Source organism: Parambassis ranga, chromosome 4, assembly GCF_900634625.1.
Source record: "Parambassis ranga chromosome 4, fParRan2.1, whole genome shotgun sequence".
In the NCBI taxonomy this organism is placed as follows: Eukaryota; Metazoa; Chordata; class Actinopteri; family Ambassidae; genus Parambassis; species Parambassis ranga.
The window spans coordinates 10,224,458-10,247,981 of NC_041025.1; the positions used below are offsets into that span (position 1 = coordinate 10,224,458).

General features: G+C 41.2%; 3 protein-coding genes across 6 annotated transcripts; 2 read left to right on the forward strand and 1 right to left on the reverse strand.

Moving 5' to 3' along the window:
* Positions 1–139: 139 nt before the first annotated feature.
* On the forward strand, positions 140–10,848 carry sh3gl1b (SH3-domain GRB2-like 1b). Of its 4 annotated transcripts, none has more exons than XM_028403681.1 (10): positions 140–184; positions 3,820–3,888; positions 4,364–4,436; positions 4,516–4,659; positions 4,905–5,038; positions 5,190–5,348; positions 6,747–6,850; positions 6,941–7,074; positions 7,634–7,681; positions 8,948–10,848. In XM_028403681.1, exons 1-10 carry the CDS (start codon positions 140–142, stop codon positions 9,139–9,141), a joined length of 1,104 nt encoding a protein of 367 aa, XP_028259482.1. In that variant the 3' UTR covers positions 9,142–10,848. The 4 variants fall into 4 exon arrangements, with proteins under 4 accessions (XP_028259482.1, XP_028259485.1, XP_028259483.1 ...); XM_028403682.1 differs by lacking the exon at positions 140–184 and adding an exon at positions 3,660–3,695; XM_028403683.1 differs by lacking the exon at positions 140–184 and adding an exon at positions 3,721–3,744.
* Positions 10,849–11,930: 1,082 nt separating this feature from the next.
* mpnd (MPN domain containing) lies at positions 11,931–18,306 on the reverse strand. Its single transcript, XM_028403711.1, has 13 exons — positions 17,645–18,306; positions 16,984–17,186; positions 16,576–16,797; positions 16,230–16,329; positions 14,637–14,715; positions 14,443–14,539; positions 14,289–14,361; positions 14,093–14,169; positions 13,803–13,971; positions 13,322–13,392; positions 13,118–13,207; positions 12,949–13,041; positions 11,931–12,876 (listed from the first exon to the last, which is right to left on the reverse strand). The coding sequence occupies exons 1-13, from the start codon at positions 17,646–17,648 to the stop codon at positions 12,790–12,792; spliced, it is 1,365 nt and encodes a 454-aa protein (XP_028259512.1). The 5' UTR covers positions 17,649–18,306; the 3' UTR covers positions 11,931–12,789.
* A 2,611-nt stretch (positions 18,307–20,917) lies between these two features.
* On the forward strand, positions 20,918–23,414 carry armh1 (armadillo like helical domain containing 1). The gene is made up of 11 exons (XM_028404330.1): positions 20,918–21,252; positions 21,416–21,484; positions 21,565–21,731; positions 21,806–22,002; positions 22,073–22,157; positions 22,259–22,375; positions 22,508–22,580; positions 22,770–22,899; positions 23,030–23,107; positions 23,189–23,271; positions 23,341–23,414. The coding sequence occupies exons 1-11, from the start codon at positions 21,047–21,049 to the stop codon at positions 23,348–23,350; spliced, it is 1,215 nt and encodes a 404-aa protein (XP_028260131.1). The 5' UTR covers positions 20,918–21,046; the 3' UTR covers positions 23,351–23,414.
* Positions 23,415–23,524: the final 110 nt, after the last annotated feature.

The following is a 23,524-nucleotide window of genomic DNA, read 5'->3' on the forward strand; positions in this document are numbered from 1 at the left end:
TTGTGCAGTCCTATGATTCCCCCGAAACATTTTTTTTTTGCACTGGCCCATTTTCTCATAAACTGTATCGCTAAGTTTTCGTAGTATATCGCGACCTATTTTCACCTCCGTTGGAAGCTGAAGACCTCTGGTGCTCAAGATGTCTGTAGCGGGCTTGAAGAAGCAGTTTTATAAAGCCAGCCAGGTTTGCAAAACTTTTTTTCTCCCTCACTGCTAGCTAACTGTCATGTAGCAGCTAGCCTAATTTAGCATCGTCAGCTAAGCGGATGAGCTAATGTTTATAACGCTTTGTAAATGCAAGTTGATGCCGTCAGTGTGTGAAGACAGCAGGAAGGCACCGCTTCAAAGTTGTTGTTGTCAGTCTGTGAATGTTAGTGTTATTTTGTTTGTGGTACTTGTGTGTTCTGCAACAACTAGCGTGAAAATGAACAATATTTGCCAGAATGCTAACTACGGTTAATGTAACTTTATTGTTATTGTGCTGATGGTGGTTTGTTTGAATTTCAGAGTTTCCTTTATGTTACACCGCAGTGCTCCACTTCAGATTCACAGAGTACTCGTCTGTGGTAAACATTAGCTGTGTTTGCCTTAGGGACTCTCCGGTGAGTCAGGGCACTGAGAGTAAAAAACATCGTTTTACTGTAAAAAGTAGAGCTTAATCCCGAGGAAAGATTTAATCATCTACGTGTATCATTTGTGCTGTTTATAGAAATTCCCCTCTCACTGTAAGTTGCACACTATATTTCAGCTTTGAAACGGAGACACCTTTTTTTTACAGCTGTGTATTGTATCTGTTTTTTGTCACGCAAGCCAGATCAATATGTTTAAGCCACAAAACCTACAAAAAAATCAGAGATCATACAGTTCACTGTTGACTAAACCTTGGTGTGAATGTTTTTAATTTGGACCAGCTCTCTCCAGTCATGGGAGGGGACCGTAAAAAAGTCTCTTTTCTTCTTACCCCTGCTGATCTAAGCAGGAAAGACATTTGGTTTCTGCCCCAGTTTCCTGTCAGGAACAGACTCAGATCCCTGTTGGATTTTGGTTTTGAGAAAAAATAACAACATTTCAGTGTTGTGATGTTAAGACTGTTGTAATGTGCTTGCTGTAATGAAATTAATCAACAGTGGTTTGTGAGGATGAGATTGGGATTAGTACATCAGACGGTGAAGGAAGGAATGATGCAGAGAAGGAGGAGGAAAGTGTGCTTTCCCTTTGTCTGACTGCATTGCAGCTTCTTTTCTTGCCAGAATTCTGAGAGTCAATAAAAGGCGACATAGCTCAGTTTTTCTTTGCTGGAGGCATGCAGGGAGTTGGCTGCAGAGCTCCTATCTGTGTCTTTTAGCTCACACATCCTTGTTTTTTTATTTTCTAGGTAATTTGTTTTTATCATTTAGTATCATTTGGATTCAAACCAAAAGTATCAAAATCTGTCAACATTTGACAGTCCCTGATAAGTACTGGTATGCTTACGTGGCCAAACACAGTAAGACATCATGAAAAAATAATGAATTGTATGATCGTAATAGATGATGCACAAAGACCAGGATGTTGCAGTATCTAACACAGATTAGATATTAGTGCCTGGGTGAAACACTGAGTCTTCTTTAACCTTACCTTGAGATAAATGGGCTTCTAGGAAACAAAACGTATCTTTTAGCATTGTCTGGTTACATTATTTATTTACCTTTTGCAGGGCCAAATCAATTGTCTCTGCTAGCTCTGGAAAGTCTGGAGTATCTTTCCGGTTATTCGTGCTGGTCTAACACAAACTGTACATCTCACTAGGTGTTAAGACAATCAGGAAGGATTAGTTTACTTGTAAAAAGTAGATTACAGTTTGCTGCAGACTTTATCTTTGACTAAGCTGGTTTATAGGAATAACATTTGGCCTGTAATATAATCCTAGATTACATTTTATTATGCTTAACATTGATCACTTACTAATACATTTTAATGAAAGTTAAGGGACAGTGGCATTTGCATTGAAGGCGCCTGTCAGCATGCTAGAGGTGGAAACCAACCTTTATTTGATTAATAGATAGATGGTGGCTTAAACAGCAAAAGGCATGTCTGCTATAGTGTGAGTTATACTGTAACTTGCTAAAACAAACATAATGTGGTTCTCCCCATGTTCTGATCTAGGTCACTGTATAAATCAGCTTCCTGGGCTTTGCAATCTTCATGTCATCTAAAACCAAACAAAAGCTTAAACTAGGATTTGTGAACAGACACCCAGTCATTATGACAAAAGAATACCTGTTATAGTCTTATCCCTCTGTGTAGCATGATGAGCTGTTTATACCAAAACCTGATGATAGGAGTATGATAGTATTTTGTGGCTGTTTTGGTCTTTCTCTCTTAGGTTTGAGTACATGTAAATAACAATGTTACACTGTTATGTGCATTTAATATTTCCAAAACATCAACACATAATTCCAACAAGGTGTCAAAACTAAGAAAAACTAATCTCTCTACTGTAATTCTTTTTTAGAAAAACAAGTTCTCAGTCATTAGTTTCATTTTGCTGTTCTGTCCTAAAATATAACAGTAAAGGTTTAGGAATGCAGATTGATATCTCTTGGTGGGAGTCAAATGCTCAGTAGGCTGCGAGTTGTGTCTGTGTCTTTACTTGTGACCTATCTCCCTCAAGGCCCCTCTGTCATGTGCTTTCCACATACAGTAGAGACACAGCAGTAGCGTAGCTACCACAGACTGGTGAGCAAAAACCTGTCAGCTGCTGCTGAGGTATAGTCATATTCTTTTTAATTTCGCAAAGAATTCTAATTTATTTAATCTGTATGTCTCAAGTTCTTTCTGCAAACACATACACCTCACCAACAAATGTTTTGAGTCATATAGGAAATGACTAAAAAGAGCTGTTGTGAATTAGTGTCAGGGAAGATTTATTTCAAATAGTTTACGATTATGTCTTTATTCTGTTTTATTTACTGTCCAGACTATTGCATTTTTCTATCTGTTAACCGGGAGAGTTAAACTGTTTAAATATTATCATTAAGGTTGTTACAGCTTCCCTCAAAAACGTCAATGCACAAAAGCAAGATGGATTAACATTACATTTTATTACTACTAGGGTATTATGGACTGAATCGTAGGTGATGACAAAGAAGTCGTTTAGAGTTTATCTTTTTAAAACTGGTCTGCAGTAAAACAGTAAGAAAACAAAAAGTGGCTTAAAAATCTTACTGGTGCCATGATACCATAGCCATGTAGCTCAAGGATTCACCATTCAGGATCTTTAGGAATCAACCTGAATTAAGTATAATACATACTCACAAAGTGAGAATAACACTTTTATGTATAAAGTTATTATTATGTAATCACACCTCTGTGTGACTCATTTACGCCTTTAAAAAAGCAGTAGAGTTTTGTTTGTTGACTTAAACATGCTGACAGATCTGACCAGATACAAAACCTTTCAACTGACAAGATCAAAGCATTTGCCTTCTCCACTTGCAGCTTACTGATTAAAAGAGAAATAGTGGTGTTTGCTGTTTTTCTTTGCATAACAGTTCAGGATGTCCAAGTTGTAGGCTATTGATTGATTGTTATGGGTTATTCTGCATCCTACTCAACAGTCAGCCATGAATTTAGGGTAAAGGTGGTACTTGCACAACACATGACACAACATCACGCTGTGCTTCACACATGGCATGGTCACAGAGCAGGCATTTGTAAATTACAGATGTGTTTGGGCTTGTGTCCCACTCAAATATAAACCTTGTGAGCAGCATTACTGAATTTGAACTCTTTCTCATCTTCCTTTATTTTCCCCTCTCTCTCTCTCTCTCTCTGCAGATGGTTAGTGAGAAAGTTGGAGGTGCAGAAGGAACTAAACTAGATGATGACTTCAGAGACTTGGAACGGGTAAAAGAAGAGTCTTTCTGTTTTTTTTTATTGGCAAAATTTCTGGAATATCTTGCATGTTGCACACCTCTTGGAGCAAAGTAGAGACCAACACTGAAATTGTGAATGAACAAGTGTATTTTAAGTTAAATGCAAAGGAGGGTGCTTTCTCAGTGTCTTCTGGTTTTAACAGTGAGGCAGACAAAACAAGCAAGCTGTTGGCCTCAACTTGCACATTTTGTAACTTTCCGTGGTCATGTTACACTACTATCTGTTTTAGTACAGACCAAACAATTAATGATAAAAAGGTCCAGAATGTTGAGCTGTGTGCAGTGTCAAAAGTTATTTTAAAGAAAATACTAAAGGATGCTTTTTAAATGCTTTTAACTAACAATCCGTTAACAAAGTGTTTCACCTCCTGTTTTATTTTAGCTCTCTGTGACTAGTGGCTGTTGTAAACCTGTAAACCTGTGATATGTGTTTGCTTGGTGTGTAGAAAGTAGATGTGACCAGTAAAGCAGTAGTGGAGGTGATCTCCAAAACATCAGAGTACCTGCAACCCAACCCAGGTGAGACAAAAACCTGCCTTTTAATTTATAAATTTAAATCAATCAGTACATTCTAACTTTCTTTCTCTCACTTCCACAGCGTCTCGGGCTAAACTGTCAATGTTAAACACCATGTCTAAGATCCGTGGTCAGGTGAAAAATCCGGGCTATCCTCAGGCTGAGGGCCTGCTAGGAGAGTGTATGTCCAAGTATGGGCGAGAACTTGGAGAGGACACTAATTTTGGTAAGATATGTGTGCTTGTGTGTCCATTATCTAGTTAAGGGAAGTAAAGTCTTGGCAGAGGAACATCTGTGTGTGATTATTGGTTTTGCTTATATGTTGCCAATAAAAAGACTGTCCTGGAAATGTTTTGACTGTGTGCGGTTTCGTTGCGAAACTGTTTATTTGTGAACAAATAGCGATAGCTTTTCTGTGGTACTGCACTAAAATTTGTCACTGAACTTTAAATCTCTGTCTGTGTGGTCCAGGGGCAGCTCTAGTAGACGCAGGGGAGACCATGAAGAGACTGGCAGAAGTCAAAGACTCTCTAGACATCGATGTCAAACAGAACTTTATTGATCCATTGCAAGGGCTTTGTGACAAAGACCTCAGAGAGATACAGGTACCTGTTGTACTTTTGTGGTGTTGCTATGATACTTAATTTCTCATTTACAACTTATTTGTCAAATCTTTGAGTAAAGACGTTTTGTAACACTTTTAATCAGACAATTAGATACCAGAAACCAACTTAATTTTGTCACTGACCACTTAAGCACCACCTGAAGAAGCTGGAAGGCCGTCGACTGGACTATGACTATAAGAAAAAGCGTCAGGGCAAGATCCCAGATGAGGAGGTTCGACAGGCCCTGGAGAAATTTCACGAGTCAAAGGAAGTGGCCGAGACCAGCATGTACAACCTGCTGGAGACTGATGTGAGCACTCACTACTGTTTAATGTGTCATGTCTGCATCTGTAATCTGGAGAACAATTTCCAGTCAAGGTTCTTTCTGTGGCTTCTTTCTTCAATTATGTACAGTGGATGGATTATGAAGGCATTCCAGAATTTGTGACATTTACCCACGCAGTCGAAAAAAACATTTACATGTTGTAGACATGCAGACTACTCACGTAATTCATTATTTACCATTTACAGCAAATCCAGTTCTTTTATTCTAAAGGTTTGTTTTTTTAAAATATTAATCAGGAACATACTAAAGAGCAACTACAGTTATTTTCTGCCGGAGCCTTATTATATCTCTACCACAACTGTACAATGTGGAACATTTAGTGCTGTACTTAGGGCTGACAAATAGACACCCACCCACAGGGCAAACATGCTCTTTAGTTACACCTGAAAACGATAAAACACACCTATTAAGCACAGTAATTCTGTCATTGGAGATATTAGTGTCTTGAAATAGCTTCAGCTGCACAGTTGTATCCTTTAGTCTCTATTGGATGTAGTAGTTAAGACTATAATCAAATTCATTGTAGTCAATTATTGCATCATAGCAAATCAGTGTTTTGCTATGATGCTTACAATACCAGCACGACTTGTTCTGTTAGGAAAGAAGTCTGACTGTTTCATATTCCCTTCTATTTCTTTACTGCTTTGTTGTGGGTGTGCACAGTGGTGCAGTGGTGTGCACTCTCCCCTCACAGCAAGGCTTCAATCTGCTGGTCAGCTGGGGACTTTTGTGTGCAGTTTGCACATTTTCTGGCTTCCTCCTATATTCCAAAGACATGCATGTTTGGTTGACTGGGGACTCTAAATTGGCCATAGAAGTGAGCATGAATGATTGTTTCGCTCTGTATGCTAGCCCTGCGATAGACTGGCGGCTTGTCCAGGGTGTATCCTGCCTCTTGCCCCATAAAACACTGGGATAGGTTCCAGCCCTCCGCAACACGGTACAGGATGTAGCCGCTTTAGAAAATTGATGGATGCTATATTGTTCCTTACTACTACCAATTTCTAGCATAAAAACATGAGGCCAGTTGATGCTCTTTGAAAAGCCTCTGTCAGCTCTGGCTCAGTGACTTTCCTTCTGAATCAGTTTTACCCACTGCCTTCATATAAACCCAAAAAGAATTTAACTTGCTTACATCATAAGGCATGGTTGAATGGTCCAAAAAAGCAGGTTAGGACTACTCTGTCAGTTGAGTGTAAATTATTTGTTATGCGATACCTTCACAGTAATGTATCTTTAGTGTGCATTAACTACCTGCACACAGTTACTGAAGATTTTATGTTCATTTACATTATGGGAGTGATCATTAATTGGAATAATAGTAACTATGTGATGTGTTTAAATATTGCTCTGTGTGTGTAGATAGAGCAGGTGAGCCAGCTCTCGTCTCTGGTGGAGTCTCAGCTGCAGTACCACAGACAAGCTGTGCAGGTGCTTGAGGAGCTTTCTGACAAACTCCGAGACAGGTGCAGTGTGAAAGCAACTGTGCATCTGACTTTGCAGCTTTCAGCTCGGTATTGATTCTCCAACATGTTACTTGTAATTCTTTTACACAGGATGAGTGAAGCTCAGTCTCGACCACGTCGTGAGTACATACCAAAACCCAAGCCTATTTTTGACTTTGGAGACAACAACCATTCAAATGGAGGCTACTCAACCTCAATGGCCCCTCCACCTTCACGCAACTCAGGTAAAATATAACCAAATATTTCATTTTGTTTGGGAGATCAGTCAAAATTACAAAAAAATTAATTGAACCTGTCTGTGTTGGCATCTTGAAAAAAATCTCTCTCCTTCATCAATTTGTATTCTTCCTACTAATTGCGTTCTTCTCAGTGCCACACAAAAGAGCAGCATAAGATATGTAAAGATGAGCTGTTAGACCAGAGCTCCAATAACAACAGAACATGCAGCTGTTTTTGAGCAAAAATTCTCCTCATTGCCAACATGATTGCTCAACAACTGCAACCAATCAGTACCACTAAGCAGAAATATGTGAAACACGTCCAGCATGCATCTCTTCCTCACTTCCTCATGCATGCTATCATTTAGAGAGCCTCTGAAGGCCCTGTAAGGCATTTACCAAATGATTGACTTTGTAAATATCAAGACTACGCATAGTTCATGAGAAAATGGACATGTTTGTCATTGTGAGGGGGTGGAGGGACAGTGTGTGTGTGTGTCCTATTCTGTCATCTGGCTAGTCTTTCTCACAATGACCTTGTTCCCCTTTCCTGTGACATCATCAGAGTCATTTTTTCACATGGCCAGATTGTCCTTTCGGAAACCAGGATTGTGTGAGTCACAAATTGTGTGGGCCACTTTTAACCGTCACAGTTGGTGTCATGGTCTTGAAGTGGGCCACTGTGTTTGTGTGCATAGCTTCTGGTGTGAAATAAAGGGCATTGGACAAACGTTGCTTCTCACAGGTTTAGACATAGTCAGAGGTTTATAACAACCTGCATGTGGTTTCAGCTCCACATCCTGTCTTTAAATGCTGCAACCTGACTTACTAAAAGAATATTTTTTATCGTTGGTTTTAGCTACGCCCAAATAAATTGTTTGCTGTACTACTCTTATTTATGTATTTATTAAATTTGTTTTTGTGACTGATAATTGCTTGATTAAAAACAGAGTAAAATGTTTTGAAATTAGGCCTGTTGGTATCAGGCTACTGCTTAGTTTGAGTACAGCAAATCAATAACATGAATCTGTAACATGGTTTTATATGTTAATTTGCCTCTTGTGAGTAGATAACATTCTTGGTACTGTTCAACTAAATAGTGTTCTTAATCTTTGATAATTGTTTGTGGTGGCATTTCATTTAGTATTAACATTAGTGAAATGAACCCTAGTTGTAACCCCTGTTGAGTGTTTATCACAGTAATTGTAATAGCAATTTCTATTTTTCTGTTTCACCACTGTTTTGCATTATTTAGGGGAACGAGATTTCTCATCTGTTTATACACGAGGGAACAATTACACTTTACCTAAAACATTGTGAAAAGCAAAGAGTAAGAAAAGATTCTCTGACATGTGACAAAAACTGATTTTGATCCAATACAAACTAAATAATTTCATCTTCTAATTAAACTTTCTTTTGTAGATTATGATAATGTTGCTTCAAATTTGGACTCATGTCATTTGTTTACTTTATTTTTCTGCCCTTGTAAAATAATACACAGAATGAGTGGCCAAAGCTTTTCCCATCTCTAGCCTGCCCAGCAGTGTGCTGGGTGAACTTGATACAATGAGAAAATTGTTTGGCAACAAAAAAAGCCTAGTTTGTCTGTGTGTGTAGCTCCTTCTCCTCGGCTGATCTGTGTGAGGTCACAGAGAAACAGACGGAGGAGGGGGAGCGACAGGCCTTACAGAAACATGGTGTCAAAGGAAGTTGTAGTTGACAGTCAAAGATTCAATTTATCATCAAAGTTGTTCTGCATGTATCATATATTAATGTTTTACTAACATATTTAATGCATGGACCACTGTACAAAGTGTACAGCGGGATATCCTTTTCTAACACTGAAACTCTTAACATGTTTCTTCCTGTGTCTTGGCAGCGCCAGAACAACCAAGCTGTAAGGCGCTGTATGACTTTGAGCCAGAGAACGAGGGAGAGCTGGGCTTCCGTGAGGGCGATATCATCACCCTGACCAATCAGATCGATGAGAACTGGTACGAGGGCATGCTCAACGGCCAGTCAGGATTCTTCCCTCTCAACTATGTTGAGGTCCTCGTTCCTTTACCACACTAATATTAAGAAAGACTGATGGCCGGGAAGGAGAGAAGAGGGAGTAGATTTAGTAGGCCAAGGGGTTTCATTTTCACCTTCAGCTCCAACATCGTCATCACATATGAGCTCTTTTTGTCACCAGGAGTTCTGGAGAAGATTTCAGAATAGCAGTCATTTTCTTTAAGGGAAGGGATCTAGACTAAAATGGAGACAAAAACCTGCTATCTGACAGTAAGAAACATTTCTTGAGTGCTATTTGATGAAACATTTCAAAGCAATATCTTTATAACCACAAATTAATGAAATAGAATAAGAGAATTTGTATTACATTTGATATATACAGATGAGGTGACACATTCATGTCATGATATTTGTGTGACTGCAGTCAGCTCAGGTAGTTCATCTACTAAACAGTCAGTTTTTAGACTTAAATGTCATGTGTAGCTTGACTGAATACTGTCCTCATTTCCAAATGTGCCTCCTAAGGAGTAGCACTGCTCGATGCCACCTGCTGGCGTCAGAGAGAATTACGTTGACCCAAATTAAAATGAAGCTACACATGGCAGTTAACAGACATGGACAGTTCAGCTGGCTGTATTTCAAAAAGGAGAAGCCAAACCTGGCGTCCGTTTTGACTGTTTTCAGGTTCTGTCTATTTCAGGCTGTGCAGTGGTAACAGCTGTAGTAGACAGGCCTGATTTTTTACTACAGTAGTTTTAAAAAGTTGAACTGGTTACTCAAGATGTGAAAAAATGTTGCACCTTGGTCCTCAAATGAGATTGATGTGTGTTTGACAGACTTACTCAACAGAGACCCAAAGGCAAATGCAGAGGTTGCACCTTTTGTCACTCGCATGTGTTTGTTCTCTAGAGACACAGAAAGAGTAGTGGTTGTCTTGTAGTCTGTTAAATACAGGAGACAGAGCCAAAAAGACTTTATAAAATAGAAAACATATCACATACTGCACCTGTTCATGACTCTGTAACATAGCCATATATTCATTTCGTCTCTGGGCCTGTTTTTTAGTAGCCTTTTCTTCTTTTCAGTCTTCTTCCCCCTGTTTTAGGCACCACTTAACTTCATGCAGTGCCTGAATAGACGAAGCTGCTGGCAGCGACTCTGTCTTATATTCATCATTTACTGTCCTGTTGTTACTGTGTGTCCTCGAGTCTGAAAGAATGTGAAACTTTGTGCTTGGAAATGTGGTCTGACCCTGTTAGTTCTGATCGTTCACATTGGCTCTGACTGGATTGATGTGTTAGTTTGTTGGGCTGACAGAGAAATATATTTAATCTGTTTAGACAAGGCTGGCTTCTTGTTCTGGATTTAGACACAACCCCTACCTGTAGGTAATCCCACAAACACTGCACAGTATGAGGGAACACCTTTAATTAAAAGGGAAAACATCAAGGGAATATGAAGGTAAGCTGATATCCATTTGGATGAATTTGGAGAATTTTGGTTACCAAACTTTTAGTCCATCTGATTCTGAGTATAAAGATGTTGAGAGTCAGAATGTGAATGTCAGACAAGTGCTCTTTAACTGTTTAATTCTGATTCTTTTCTCCTCCTTTATGTGTTTCTTCATCACTCCAAACCTTTCCTAGTCCTGTGTTAGGTCTAAAAATGTTTACATCTCTACCACATTTCATTGCTTGTATGAGTTCAGGGCTAAGAGTGAGCTTTCTGGATCAGGCTGTTATAAAAAAATAAAGTCCTTACTATTTCTGTTTTAGTGTCGTTGGGAGAGAAAAGAGGGAAAGACACAATTTATAGGGCAACCAAATCCTAACCTAGCTACTTAAAAATGGTCAAGAGTTTCCTTTTTTTACACTTTTTCTTCTTGCCAAGGGCACTTTCCTGTGTAAAGGTTATGTGCATGTGTACATATGTCTGCACATGTATGACACTACATGCAGTTTCCTGGACTTTTGTTGAGACTAGTTTGAGGTTTATCAGCAGACCACCAGTGGAAACTGTTTTTAATGGAGATTTTAACTGTTTTAAATTGTCCCGATGATTTCTTTTCGTTTAATCAGTCTTAATTGCTCACAATTAAAGCATTCTGGCTCTCTATAGTATTATTTTTTATATACAAGACCTTAAAACATTTAAATTAATCGTTGCATGTAGTCCTATATTACATCTTGTAAGTGTATATCTTAGATTTAAGTTGCCTTTTTATTTCTGGTATGAACACAGAATTTAACCGCAATATTTTTGTCTTTTATTATTGCAGTATTTGTATGTGCTTTTTTTCTTGTCCCCCGGCCCCACATTCTTAAAATAAATAAAAGAAAACATTCATAATGTTATTGTTGTATTTGTAGCCACATTATGGCTCTCATGTTGTGTTGCTTATAATTAAATAGTGTGGGGAGCACACTATCATTCAACTATAGTCGTTCATGCTTCGATACATCATTTAGCCACAACATTATTGATTGTGTCGTTACAATGCCATCTGTTAATGGATGTGTTATATCTGACAACAAGGGAACTGTTTATTGTTGTGGGCAAGGATAAGAAAGTGAGTGAAATTGACAAGGACCAAATGGTGATGACATCACCAAAAAACAGCAGTTGTGGTCGGGTGTTTCCAGTATGATTGATTACATGGGTGATGCAAAGAAGGACAACTTGTGAACTGATGACACGATGAGTGTCCAGGGTTTATTAATATCCCTGTGGTCCACTCATACAGAAGACCTTATGTTAAACTTTTTTTGCAGCACTGGGGGAGACTTCCCACTGTATTAGGCAGCAATAATTTCAGATATAAGTAAACAAATAACAGACAGACAGTTGGGTTTGAATAGTTCCAGTGTGTATATTTTAATGCTTTGTGGATCATCAATCAGCAGGCTTAAGGCATTGCTCTGTCTTCATATGTGTATATCACACAATCCACAGTTTGTGATAAATACAGTACAGATAAGTAGGAAGCAAATCTGCCCTAACCGACAGGGCTCATGTCTCACATAACCTGACAGATAGACAGTAGACAGGCACCTTCACGACACAACACATGCACACACGCACCTGGTTTGTTAAATTAAGAAACGATGAACTTGCATGGCAGAGTGGATCTACCTGCATGCACACAGCAACACTTCAGTCTGACTGAGGAACACAGACATTCACAGAACCTGTTGCAGTGTTTAGGTCGAACACAGGCAGCTCTGCATACATTGCTAATGTACTGTTGTATATTTTGCACTACATGTTACTTTTTTCCCCAACCACTGTTCCCATTGGTTTAGTCTATAAAGGCAATTACAGATTTACATCGTACATATCTGGCAGTATCTCCTCATACCACAGGGTACTGGCACAGATAGGCACATAGGTCCATGTGTAAAAGAGGCCAGGCAGGCAGGCTGACTTCAGTCTATAAAATGGTTTATCATCCTTGGTTTTGCTAGTTCTTGTTGTAATGCTGTTTGTTTTTGGGATTCACTTTTATTTGTTTTTCGCCACTCCTGATTTAACTTCCAGGAGCTGCTCTGAAGTGTTTAAACTCACAATAATCAAATCAAATCAAAATTAAGTATCACTCAAGATAGAGAGCATTCAAGGCATCTGTATGTTTTTAAGCAGGTTTTACATTATACGCCTGACTCAGTACTGCAGAATAAGGTGTTTGAAACTCGGGGACGCCAGAGGGGTTCAGTGCATGCTGCTCAGCTGACTGTAGACATGTTCTAAGATCTGAGAGTAGGCCTGGTCTTTGGGGGCATGGCAACTTAGAGAGCCCTAAGGAGGAAGACAACGTAGGTCAGCTTAGGAGGTCACCTGCAAGTATAACACAAGCTCCATGTGCCCTACCTTTATCTTGTCCAGCATGGTCGTATCAGGACACCAGTATTGGTTGAAGTGGACGAGGTCAGGAGCTGCTCTGTAGTACTCAACTAGCAGCATCTGTGGAGGAAAGACAACCTTTATGTAATAATTTGCATCTTCCTCTGCAGTATAAGACAGGATTTATTGTCATTACCATCTCATTGAGAACATCACTGGTGAGGAAGTTGTCCTGTACATATGTGACCTCTACAGCCACTGGGATACCGTAGTCGTTTGGCCGTTGCTGCAGAGAGGAAGATGATGTTTAGCACTAAAGTCTGTTAAAATAACCAGCGTCAGAAGAACAAGAAGGCGAGTGGCTTAAAACCTCTTAAGTACTGTATGTCTGTGTCCTCACCTCAGGCGGAGGTACAACCCAGAAAGGAGTAATTGTAGATGCAACACCTTGATTTCCGTGATAATATGGACCTGGAAATAGGAGTTTAAAGTAAATTGACCTAAAGTAGATGCAGTTTAATTCTGAGTGATTTTCAGAGTCTATACAGGACCACACATATATTATTTTTTTTTTTTTTTTTTTTTTTATTTTAGATACTGTATTAATCCCAGAGGGAAATTCGTTACGGCTGCTGCACAAGCAGTGTCATACAATGACTAGCAAGGCGCGCCACAGGCTACGGTGAGGTGTCTTGCCCAAGAACACACAACAGTGACTAGGGAGGAGTTGGGATCGAACCACCAACCTTCCAGTTATTGGACAACCCTGCTATCCCACTGTGCCACTGTTGCCCCCAATGATCTAGGTATCCCAACTGGTTGATCCCTACTTCTGGCACTAAACTAATCACACCATCACCATGCCACATATCTAAACTTACCACAGATGATGCCCAGACAGGGCTGGAAGCCATTGTTGGAGCCCTGCAGCCTCAGCTGATGGTCCATCTGGGAATCGATGTCTTGGAGCGACGGCAGGGCTGGACCTCGTGGGTGACTGTGGTACCAGCCCACCAATGACAGCCCACGCATAAACAGGTTCTGACAGATCTGAATGGGGATACGCACACACTGCTTTGACCAGACGTGGCAGATCTGTTATCTTGCATATCTATGCATGTTGATATTTGCTGGCTGCATGGACACAGTGATTCAGTTGTTCGTGTGTTACCTCCTCCTCAACAGCAGAAGCCGCCTCTCTATCTCCCAGCCTTGTCCGACAGGGGAAAGCCCTTAAGACTGTCAGCACTAAATAACAGCAAGGGCAAAAACAAAGGAGACAGATCAAGAAGCTTCAGTCGGGTCTTCTTCTATTTCCATACCTTGTGGCAGATATGTTCTTATTTCTGGGATAAAGGAACACTCACGTTGTGTGTTGGTGTCCCATCGTCCTCCGAGATATCCCACCACCTCACTGGTGGTAAGGTGACAGTGGAAGTCCTGCAAAGGACAAAGAACAGGTAGGTTTGTCTCTTAGGTGCTGACCAATATTTAGCAGCCGTCCTTTAAGTTAATGCTCACCATTAGCAGCAGTACATTACTGGACACAGCTACATTGAAAGGCTGGAATCTATTGATGGCCGAGAAGGCTGACAGCTCCACTAGTGTGTGTGGATCTCTGAGGGCAGAGGTTCAGCACCGCACTTTATTTCACTTCACGCACACTACTGTATACTGTGTAAGTATGTACAATGCTGTGTAAAAATGTAGAGTACCTGGCGGCATCCCTGGTGCCCAAGCTGCAATATCTGACAGGAATTCTCTCTCTGTCAGTTCTCCGTGAAACCATGACGTCTGTAACACAGTGAAGATGACCATTTGAATATACAGTAGGAGACAAAAGTATTGGCACCCCTGTCAATTTGACATGTTTTGCATTAAGCATTGGTTTAATGCAAATTGTTTTTGAAGTAAACTAAATGAACAATTAAAAACGATTATGTGATCAACAAATAATAAAAAAAAAATTTGCAAAAAAAAAAAAAATGAATTGCTTGATGACAAAAGTATTGGCACTTCAAAGTTAGTATTTTTTTGTATGTCCGCCTTTGGCCTTTACAACAGCTAGTAATCTGTTCTTGTAGCCTGGCATCAACTGCCGACACCTCTGCACAGGTATTTTAGTCCATTCTTGCTGGCAGTCTTCAGTTCAGTCAGACTGGAAGGCTTTCTTGAAGCAACTGCAACTTTCCGATCTGCCCATAACATCTCAATGGGGTTGAGATCTGGGGACTGGGAGGGCCATTGTAGAACAGAAAATGTATTTTTATTCAAAAATTCAGTTGTTGATTTGGCTGTGTGCTTTGGATCGTTGTCATGCTGGAAGTAGAAACATCGACCCAGTAGCTGCCTTTCTGATGGGAGCATTTGATCACAGAGTATTTCCTGATTCATCGTGGCATTCATCTTTCCTTCTATGATATAAAGACTGCCAGTGCCTGCACTACTGCAGCATCCCTAAACCATGATGGAGCCATCATTGTGCTTTATAGTAGGCACCAGATTCTTTACCTCCAAGGCTTTTCCTGGCTGTCTCCAAACACAGGCTGTTATTTTGGAACAGCTCTATCTTCGACTCGTCTGACCACAGTACTTTTGAGAAGAAGCTGTCAGATTCACTTACATACCTCTTGGCATACTCCAGTTGCATCTTCTTGTGGACAGCTTTCAGGTGAGGCTTTTTGATGGGTCGACATCCTCTGTACCCATTTGTTCTCTGTACAGTTCTTGTGTGTACAGATGTTCCAGATAGTCTCTCCTGATATCCCTGGCTGTAAGTCCTTTTTTTGACCTTTTTGACCTCTCGCACAATTTTTCTGGCACTGCTGTTGTCACTTTTTCTTGGATATCCAAATCTGGGCTGGTTTTCAACTGGGGCAGTCATGATAAACTTCTTTATAATTCCTCTCACTGTTGACTGAGGGATTTAAAAACGTTTCTGTAATTTTCTTATAGCTGTTCCCTTGCTGGTGGTCAGTTACAATGCACTTTCTAACTTGCAAATTGATGTATTCAGACTTCACAATGATGCTTAGCTAGTGGGTAATGCAAGTAAAATAAACCTTGGCTGATTCCTTTTTATCTCCGAGCAGAACCTTCCAACAACCTCCGACAGGTATGTCAACCCTGACCCTTCCCCCCTGACCCTTCCACACCTGTCTGCATGATTTAGTCTTGAAAATGTAATATAATGATGAATGAATGAATATAATGAGTGCCAATACTTTTGTCACCAAACAATTATGTTTTTTGTAAAAATTGTAAAATTACAAAATAAGAGGAGAGGAGAGGAGAGGAGAGGAGGATACCATGTAATCCAGGTTTGGTGTTCTTATTCTTCTCGTCTGCCTGCATAGCTGTCTTTCCTTCCTCTTCATCCTCATCATCATCCTCTTCACTCACCAGGCTCTGGCATCACAGGAAATGAACACAATATTTGTCAAAGGGAGGTTAGGAAACATGACAGGATCTATTCAGTCAACTGTGTCTCATTAAATTACATTTTTCTTCCCCTGTGTGCAAAGACAGGATCTGTCACTTGGTTTTTCTCTTCTTTTCTCTGTAGTTAAAGCACGTTTTAATCTTTTTGTCATCTGAATAAAAAATGACCTGGAAATACATTAGGGCAGGGTATTGCCCCTGTTCTCAGCTCACCATGTCTGCGCTGGGCTGATACTTGTGCAGCCAGGTGGTTTTGTACTGGACTAGCTTCTGGCCTCGGTAGCGTACTGACGCCCAGCCACAGCCGGATTTCTTGGCTGGGTTGACCAGGCGTTTACAGTGTGTTGCCCAGGCACTGGGAGAGTTGAAGATCTGACCTGTCTCCACCCATCGGATTTTCCCATCATTCAACAGGTCCCCAACAAAGTTCTTACCCTGAGGGAAAACACACAGAAAGTCTCAAGAAAAGTTTGTGGGGTTACTTCTTTGTGTTGTCAGAGGAACACGGCAAAGGCACGACATTGTGCACAGCTGTGGGTCAGAGAAGGAACTGAACCCCAGGTAGCTTCCACTGACATGATGAATAATAAATATAATATAAGAGCAGATGTGTGTTATTACCAGGTAGTGAATGGCTAGCACGCCGTCTCCTGGCTCCACCAGGCCGTCCTTAAGCAGAACTCTCAGGGTGATGCCTCTGCGGGTCAGCAGGGAGCCCCGGCCTGAGCTGGACCGCAGGTCTGCCTCCTCCCCTCCGCTCAGCTCCTCCTCATCCTCCTCGCCTCCATCCTCCACCACCTGTGGAGAGCTGGGTGGTTCTGAGTCTGAGCACACACACACACACACATATACACCAGTGCTATGTGAGGGTCATGTTAATACTGAAAACCAAACCTAGAATCCTGGCTAGTTAAGTGATTTAAAATTAGCTGAGCAGCTGACTGCTAATAAAACATCTGCATGGCAAAGTTACATCAGCAATGTAAATGACCATTATTTTTAATTGTGATGACTTTCCAGTAAGAGCCCCACTGTAATGGCAGCCGGCCCCATTCATAACTGCAGCAATGCTAAAATGATAGCAATCCTGTCCTGCTGAGGGGAATCTCCAGGGGCCAGAAGAGCCAGAAGATGATCTAAATGACATTAATTACGGCTAAGCTATGCTGCCCTTTGTTTCCACCTCCCATTAGGGCACGGCTGTGTTCGCAAGAAGAGGCCTGCTCCCCTTCTGTTAATTTCACTCACAATCACTATTAAAGCCCTCTTTCATTATTCTCACCCATATCTCTGAAAGCGACGGAGAGCGCCTTTAAATCCAACTCGGTCCAAAGCTGCTCCTTTCCGGGGCACTTGAGGCGGTGCTGGGGTCGGAGCTCCGGGCAGATTTCACAGATACACTTCGCCACACTAGCTCCGGCTATTATTCAAAAACATAAAATGAAGGCGTCTGTGGCTCTGCAGTGTAGTTTCCTTGTTGTGTTGCTTTAATGTCAGTTCCCCTCCCCTTTCTTTCTCCCTCTCCCCGTCCTTGTCACTCTCCCTGTGTTCTTCTGCCTGACGTGCCATGCCGGCTCTGCGCTGCCATTGTTTACTCACACATCAGCTTTTAGAGAAATATAAAAGCTTGATGTGATCTTCAGCTCATGTCGGGACTCATTACGTGTCTCAGATGTTGTTAAAAATGTAAACAATGCCCGCGTTTGCTCCGGAAAAACCAAGTGTCGCCCCGTGCACGTGAAGCAGCCGCCGATTAAAAGTGTATCCAGCAGGTCACTGTGCGTCTCTGTGTGGGAAATACCACACAGCAGCTACACGGAGTGACGCGTGTGGGGATAAAACACGACAATAGTCTGTAGAAGATGTTATTTTACTCTTCATTACGCCGAGATGTCTCTTCTTTATCTCACAGAAGAAGCACCGGGAAGCAGCCTGCGGAGGGCAGCAAACCTCCAGCAGTCAGAGCGCGTCCTGCGCTTATCTCCACCTCCTGGTGGCAGCGCAGGCCTGCAGGTCAGTGCGCGATCTCATTAAAGCTGTGCACATGTCGATGGCCAAAGCGCAGGACCTCCTATCTGCAGGATTTTCCTATTTGCTATTTTCCTAAGGAAGCAATACTTTGTGTTAATATATTAGTGCTATATTCTAAAAAAATAGTGTATTAGCCTATTTATTGTGTATACCTAATATAGGCTATAGTATTTTTTGTAAAGTACTTTCTTGAGAAAAAGTACTTTTTCTCAAGAAAGATAGGAGGTTTTGGATCGATATGACGTTTAATCCTGGTTTGAACATACTGGCAGCAGACCTAGATATATGAAGAAGGAGCTTTCCATGCAGGACAAACTAGATTATAGCTGAGTGAATTCAAATCAATGTTATTGTGTTTAGAGAAACAGCAACAGAACATAATGATGTCATCATATTTGTTTTTTAAACAATGTAACTAAAGGTAATTTTACACACATGAAACAATGTTTGAATGCGTGCATAAAAGTACCTGACTGCAAGCCACATGTTCCGTAATGTAAATTAGCCTCAGTTTTGGACAGAGTTAGCTGCAGCTAATAGCTAACCAGTTAATTCATTCAAGTGATGTTGGCAGAAATAACCACTCAGGCGCACTGTAGAGGCCTTAATCACTTTTTTTTGCAGGTGGAAAATGCAGTTCATGGGGTGTATTGGCTCTTTAAATGTGTTTTAACAGGTATAAATGGGCTGGTTGGATTATAATCTGTTATATCACAGACAAGAATGAAATCAAGTAGTTTTGATGCAGAAATAACCACTCAGGCACTCTGTAGAGGCCTTAATCGCTTTTTTGCGGGTCCTCCTGCAACGGAAATCAGTTTTTGGCAGATTGAGGAGCATTAAAGGCATGCAACACTTCACTCTTCAGTAAGTCATTATTCTTTTTGTTGAGCAATCTGTTGTACTGATATATGCCCTTGCATACAAGCACATGCTGTGAAAAGTAAAGCAGACACTGTTATGAACAGGTTTTTGGAAATCAGATGACTATTGATCTGCTGGAAAAGTGACTGAGTATGCCTGTGTGCAGGTGTAGTCTCTGGGTTTTGTCTCCATGGTTTGTCAGTGTAAATCCTGGGTGTGTAGACACCAGCTCTGTACTGAGCATCCTGAAGAGTAAAGCACTGGACTGAAAGCCCTGCATCTTGCCTGTGTGATACTGTGGACTGCCCAGTGTGTGCAAGTGCTCAACTAGTATCATTGTGAAAGCAATGAGCTTCAGTGGGACCTCAGGAAAAGTCTGAACTAAAGTTCAGCCTCATTCTGAAGTGCTGTCAGACCCCAGTCAGCAGCCATCTTCAGAATGCAGAGAGCAGAGGACTCAGTGATCTCAATTCCTCTGGTGTAGATGTACCTGAAATGGAACATGTTTATTAGAAAGGTTCATCTGTTTCTGACTCAAAGCAAACATGCTGACAGTGACTGCAGATGACAACAGGTTTAAGAGGTTTGGTGGAAATGTCTCACCAGTCAAATGTGTTGGCATGCGACCTGCAGTTAGACAGGACATTAAGGCTGAGGTTGGTGAAGCAAGGCTGTGAAGCTCTGAGGTCTGGGTTGAGAGAAAGGATGACTGTGAGCACAGACTGTCTCCACAATGGTACTACCACTGTGATATTCCACTAAGTCACAGTCACGTCCACAGTCAATCAGTTCTCCAAGCTGATGAGAGAGGTTCTCACTGTGGTCCAAAGTGTATTCATGGGGAAGGTGTTGTCTGTTTTTTTTTGTTAGAGATCAAATGTTTTGTTAGAGATCAAATGTTAAAAGAAATTCGTGCAGAAGTTCATTTATTTGTCAGTGGGAAATTCTGATTTATTTATTTTTACAAGGACTAGCAGCTTGCTCCAGCTCCAGCCTGGTCTGGATGCATTTCTGGGAAGGTTTTGAAGATGGAATATGATTTTGACTTTGTGTAGTTTGAAAATGTGACGTAGTCTTTGAGAGTTGTGTCTAGAGACATTTCAAGTCTTTAGGTCTTGGAGGACTTCTGCAGGATTTATTTTGTTGGCACCAGTTGAGAAGATTTGGAAAACACGCTGAACTTTCTATGTTGAAATCTGTTAGCAATACATAACGCACCACAAAAGCAAATGAATGAGGTATTCTACACTGAGTGGAATTATATTTATTCACTTTAACCATTTTATAAGTGCTGCCCCTTTTTTTAGAGGAATTTCAGTTAATAGTAGGCTGCTGGGTGGAGTGTCAGTCAGATACAGTCCCTATGTAAAGAAATAACCTGTCATCAGGCTAGAGCTTGTTTGAAGAGCAAAACTACATCATGGGTTTTACCTAAAGGTGAAACAGAGTAAACAGAGGGCCTCTCACTGTTAGCTTATTATAGGATGAGACTGGCTGTAACCTGTGCTGCATTTATGACACATTTTCTTATATTCTTTCCTTCCGCAACCCGCGCGCAAATATCGTCGCAAAATCCTTCCTCGGGACGGTCAGTATGCATTATGGGGATTGTAGTTCTGGCGTTGCTTGGCAACTGCTCCATCTTTGCAAACGAAGGCTAGTAAAGGAGGAACTCAAACGAAGACGAGAACCTGTCCTTTTTGTTTTTTCCTGTTTTACTGTGAGAGTCAGTGCGTCTCCACTGCGGCTTCAGATGCGTTCTTACGCATGGAAGCAGGAAAACTAAGCGATGTCGGCACAGAAAGGACAAGCCAACATCGGTAAAGTGCTCAGTTTTCTTCGGGAGTGGGACCGAGGTGACCGGACGGTCCGCAGCCGCATGTTGAACACATTTCTGAGCCACAACTCGGGGAAGACATTTTATGAGTTGGAGATGGAGTTCGCACAGGTTGCCAGCCTCTTCCTGGCTCGACTCACCACCTGGATGAGACTCACGTATCCTTTAGATTAGATTAGATTTACTTTATTAATCCCTGGTGGGGAAATTAAGTCCTTTGTGCAGCTGTCTGGGTTGACCGGGTCGCTCTTTGACTAACCTAACCTGTCCTTCTTTCCTGTCCTTTTCGCATGTGATGAGAGTCCTTCACTGAATATTCAGGTATATGTTTGGGATATTCTTGGGGCTCCAGCTCAAAGCAGTTGGGATTTTCCTGTCTGCTTCTAGTCAGTGAGTGAGCTCAAATTCACCATCAGAATGTTTAAACAACTGCATGACTTTCAGTGACCCACCTGTCTGGTGCTTCTCAGTGATCAGTACCTGATGGAGTTTCTTGCGGATGGAGGGGTTCTCACTCTCTTGGACATTCTGAGCCACCCTCCAAGCAAAGAGGACGACAAAGCTGAAGCCCTCCGTCTTCTACTCTGTGTCTCAAATGCAGGACGCAAGCACAAAGAGATAATCTGTGAAAGCCATGGTAAGGACCAGGTGTGACCAATAGCTTGCTTTGTTTTAGCCCCATATTAAATACTTTTTTCTACTTTGTCTTAGGTGTTAAAGTCATAGCACAGTGTCTAGCAATGTCAAACTCAGAGGAATCCCAGGAGGCAGCAGGGGCCCTGTTGGAGTCTCTATCACATGGAAACCCCAAATATGAAGAGCAAATCTACAAAGCTCTGATCGCTCTCATGACTTGCACCTCACCTAAGGCCCAGCAACTGGCCCTGCACACCTTAATCACTGTGCAGGTAAATGCAGGTTTTGCAATGTGTGTATTTTATTTAAGTCCATAACCTGGTTCCTGTTTTTGTCTCATAGCAAAAATTAAAGTCGGCACACCACAGTATTGTAGAGCCTGTGCTCAGTATGCTCAGGTCCCTGCACCTGGAGGTCCAGGACGAAGGTAAAAATGTTGTATTGGATTTTAATATAGAACACTGAAAAGCTTTGTATGGTGGGCCAAGAGCAGTTAATCATGATCTCCTCTATGTGTCTGTCTGACAGCTACTAAACTGATCTTACACCTGAAGCGGTATGAGGTGAAGACCATGCTGCTCAGTGGACTGCTGACTCTGTTAAGGCCCAATAAAGAAGAAGTGCAGCAGCACCAGATTACAGAAGGTGATGCTTTTGTCTGGTTGTCTGTTGTTTTGTGGAAGTACTGCCAGCTGTTCCTTAAGACTGGTGTATAGCTGAATCGTGCATAGAACCTAAGCAGTTATTCATCATGCAATCCTGTAACATTCCCTTCAGAGGCAGAGCTGATCAGAATGACTGGATCTCTACCTGTGTTTGTGCAACAAGCTGCTGCTGCTAAAACTATACGGTAAGAACCAGGTCCACTGTGTGGTGGTATCTTGTCACTCCCTCAAAAATGATGCCTGCCACTTCAACATAAAAACATAATATGCTCTCTCTTATGATGCCAATTACTTTCACTTGTCTCAGTATCATTTTAGCTATTGTAGTCTATGTACATGTATTCACGTTTTTGATGATGTCTGCTGTGTTGGAGGCTGTTGGCTGAGGAGGATCAACAGCTCTCTCGTGAGCTCCTCTCCCTCGGAGTGATCCAAAATCTTCTGTGTGCCATGGGGAACAGGGAACACACTGATTCCCAAATACAAGCCAGCTTAGCCTTGGAGGTACATACATGCCTTGGGCATAAACATTTTGTATTTTGCTTTTTCTAGTACTTCTACACCTCAAAGTATAAACCCATAGACACGTGCAGACAGACATATAATAACACTAAATGTTTGTTGTCATCAACAGCACTTTGTGCGTTCATTCCCAGCCGTTGCAGAGCCGGTACAGAGGGTCATGGGCAGCACACTGTTTGCAGATTTTATGGTAAGCAGTACAAAACACTACAACAGTCAAAGGTTCACGGTGAAAGCTGGAGAATCAAATGTATTCACTGTCTTTCCACAGACCAGAGCTGACACTTTGTACAAGAGTATGGATGAAACACAAGCAGAAAACCTGCTATCAAACCACATTGCCTTTTTCACAAGGTAATTATTGTTATATATTTTATATATTTCCTGTGCTATGCTATCATAATTGTGTTCGTTTGTTTCCAGTTTCAGCTGATAACAAGTCACCCAGACCTACAGATCACTTCATTAATGCAAACTAATAAAACTGAAAACTTTGTGCCACTTCTGTGTTTGTATGTTAATAAATATTCAGTCATAACTTTGCCATTTGTCTTCTGTGGAATTAAAGGGAAAAACATTTCTAAAACACATTCACGTCTTAGTGTTT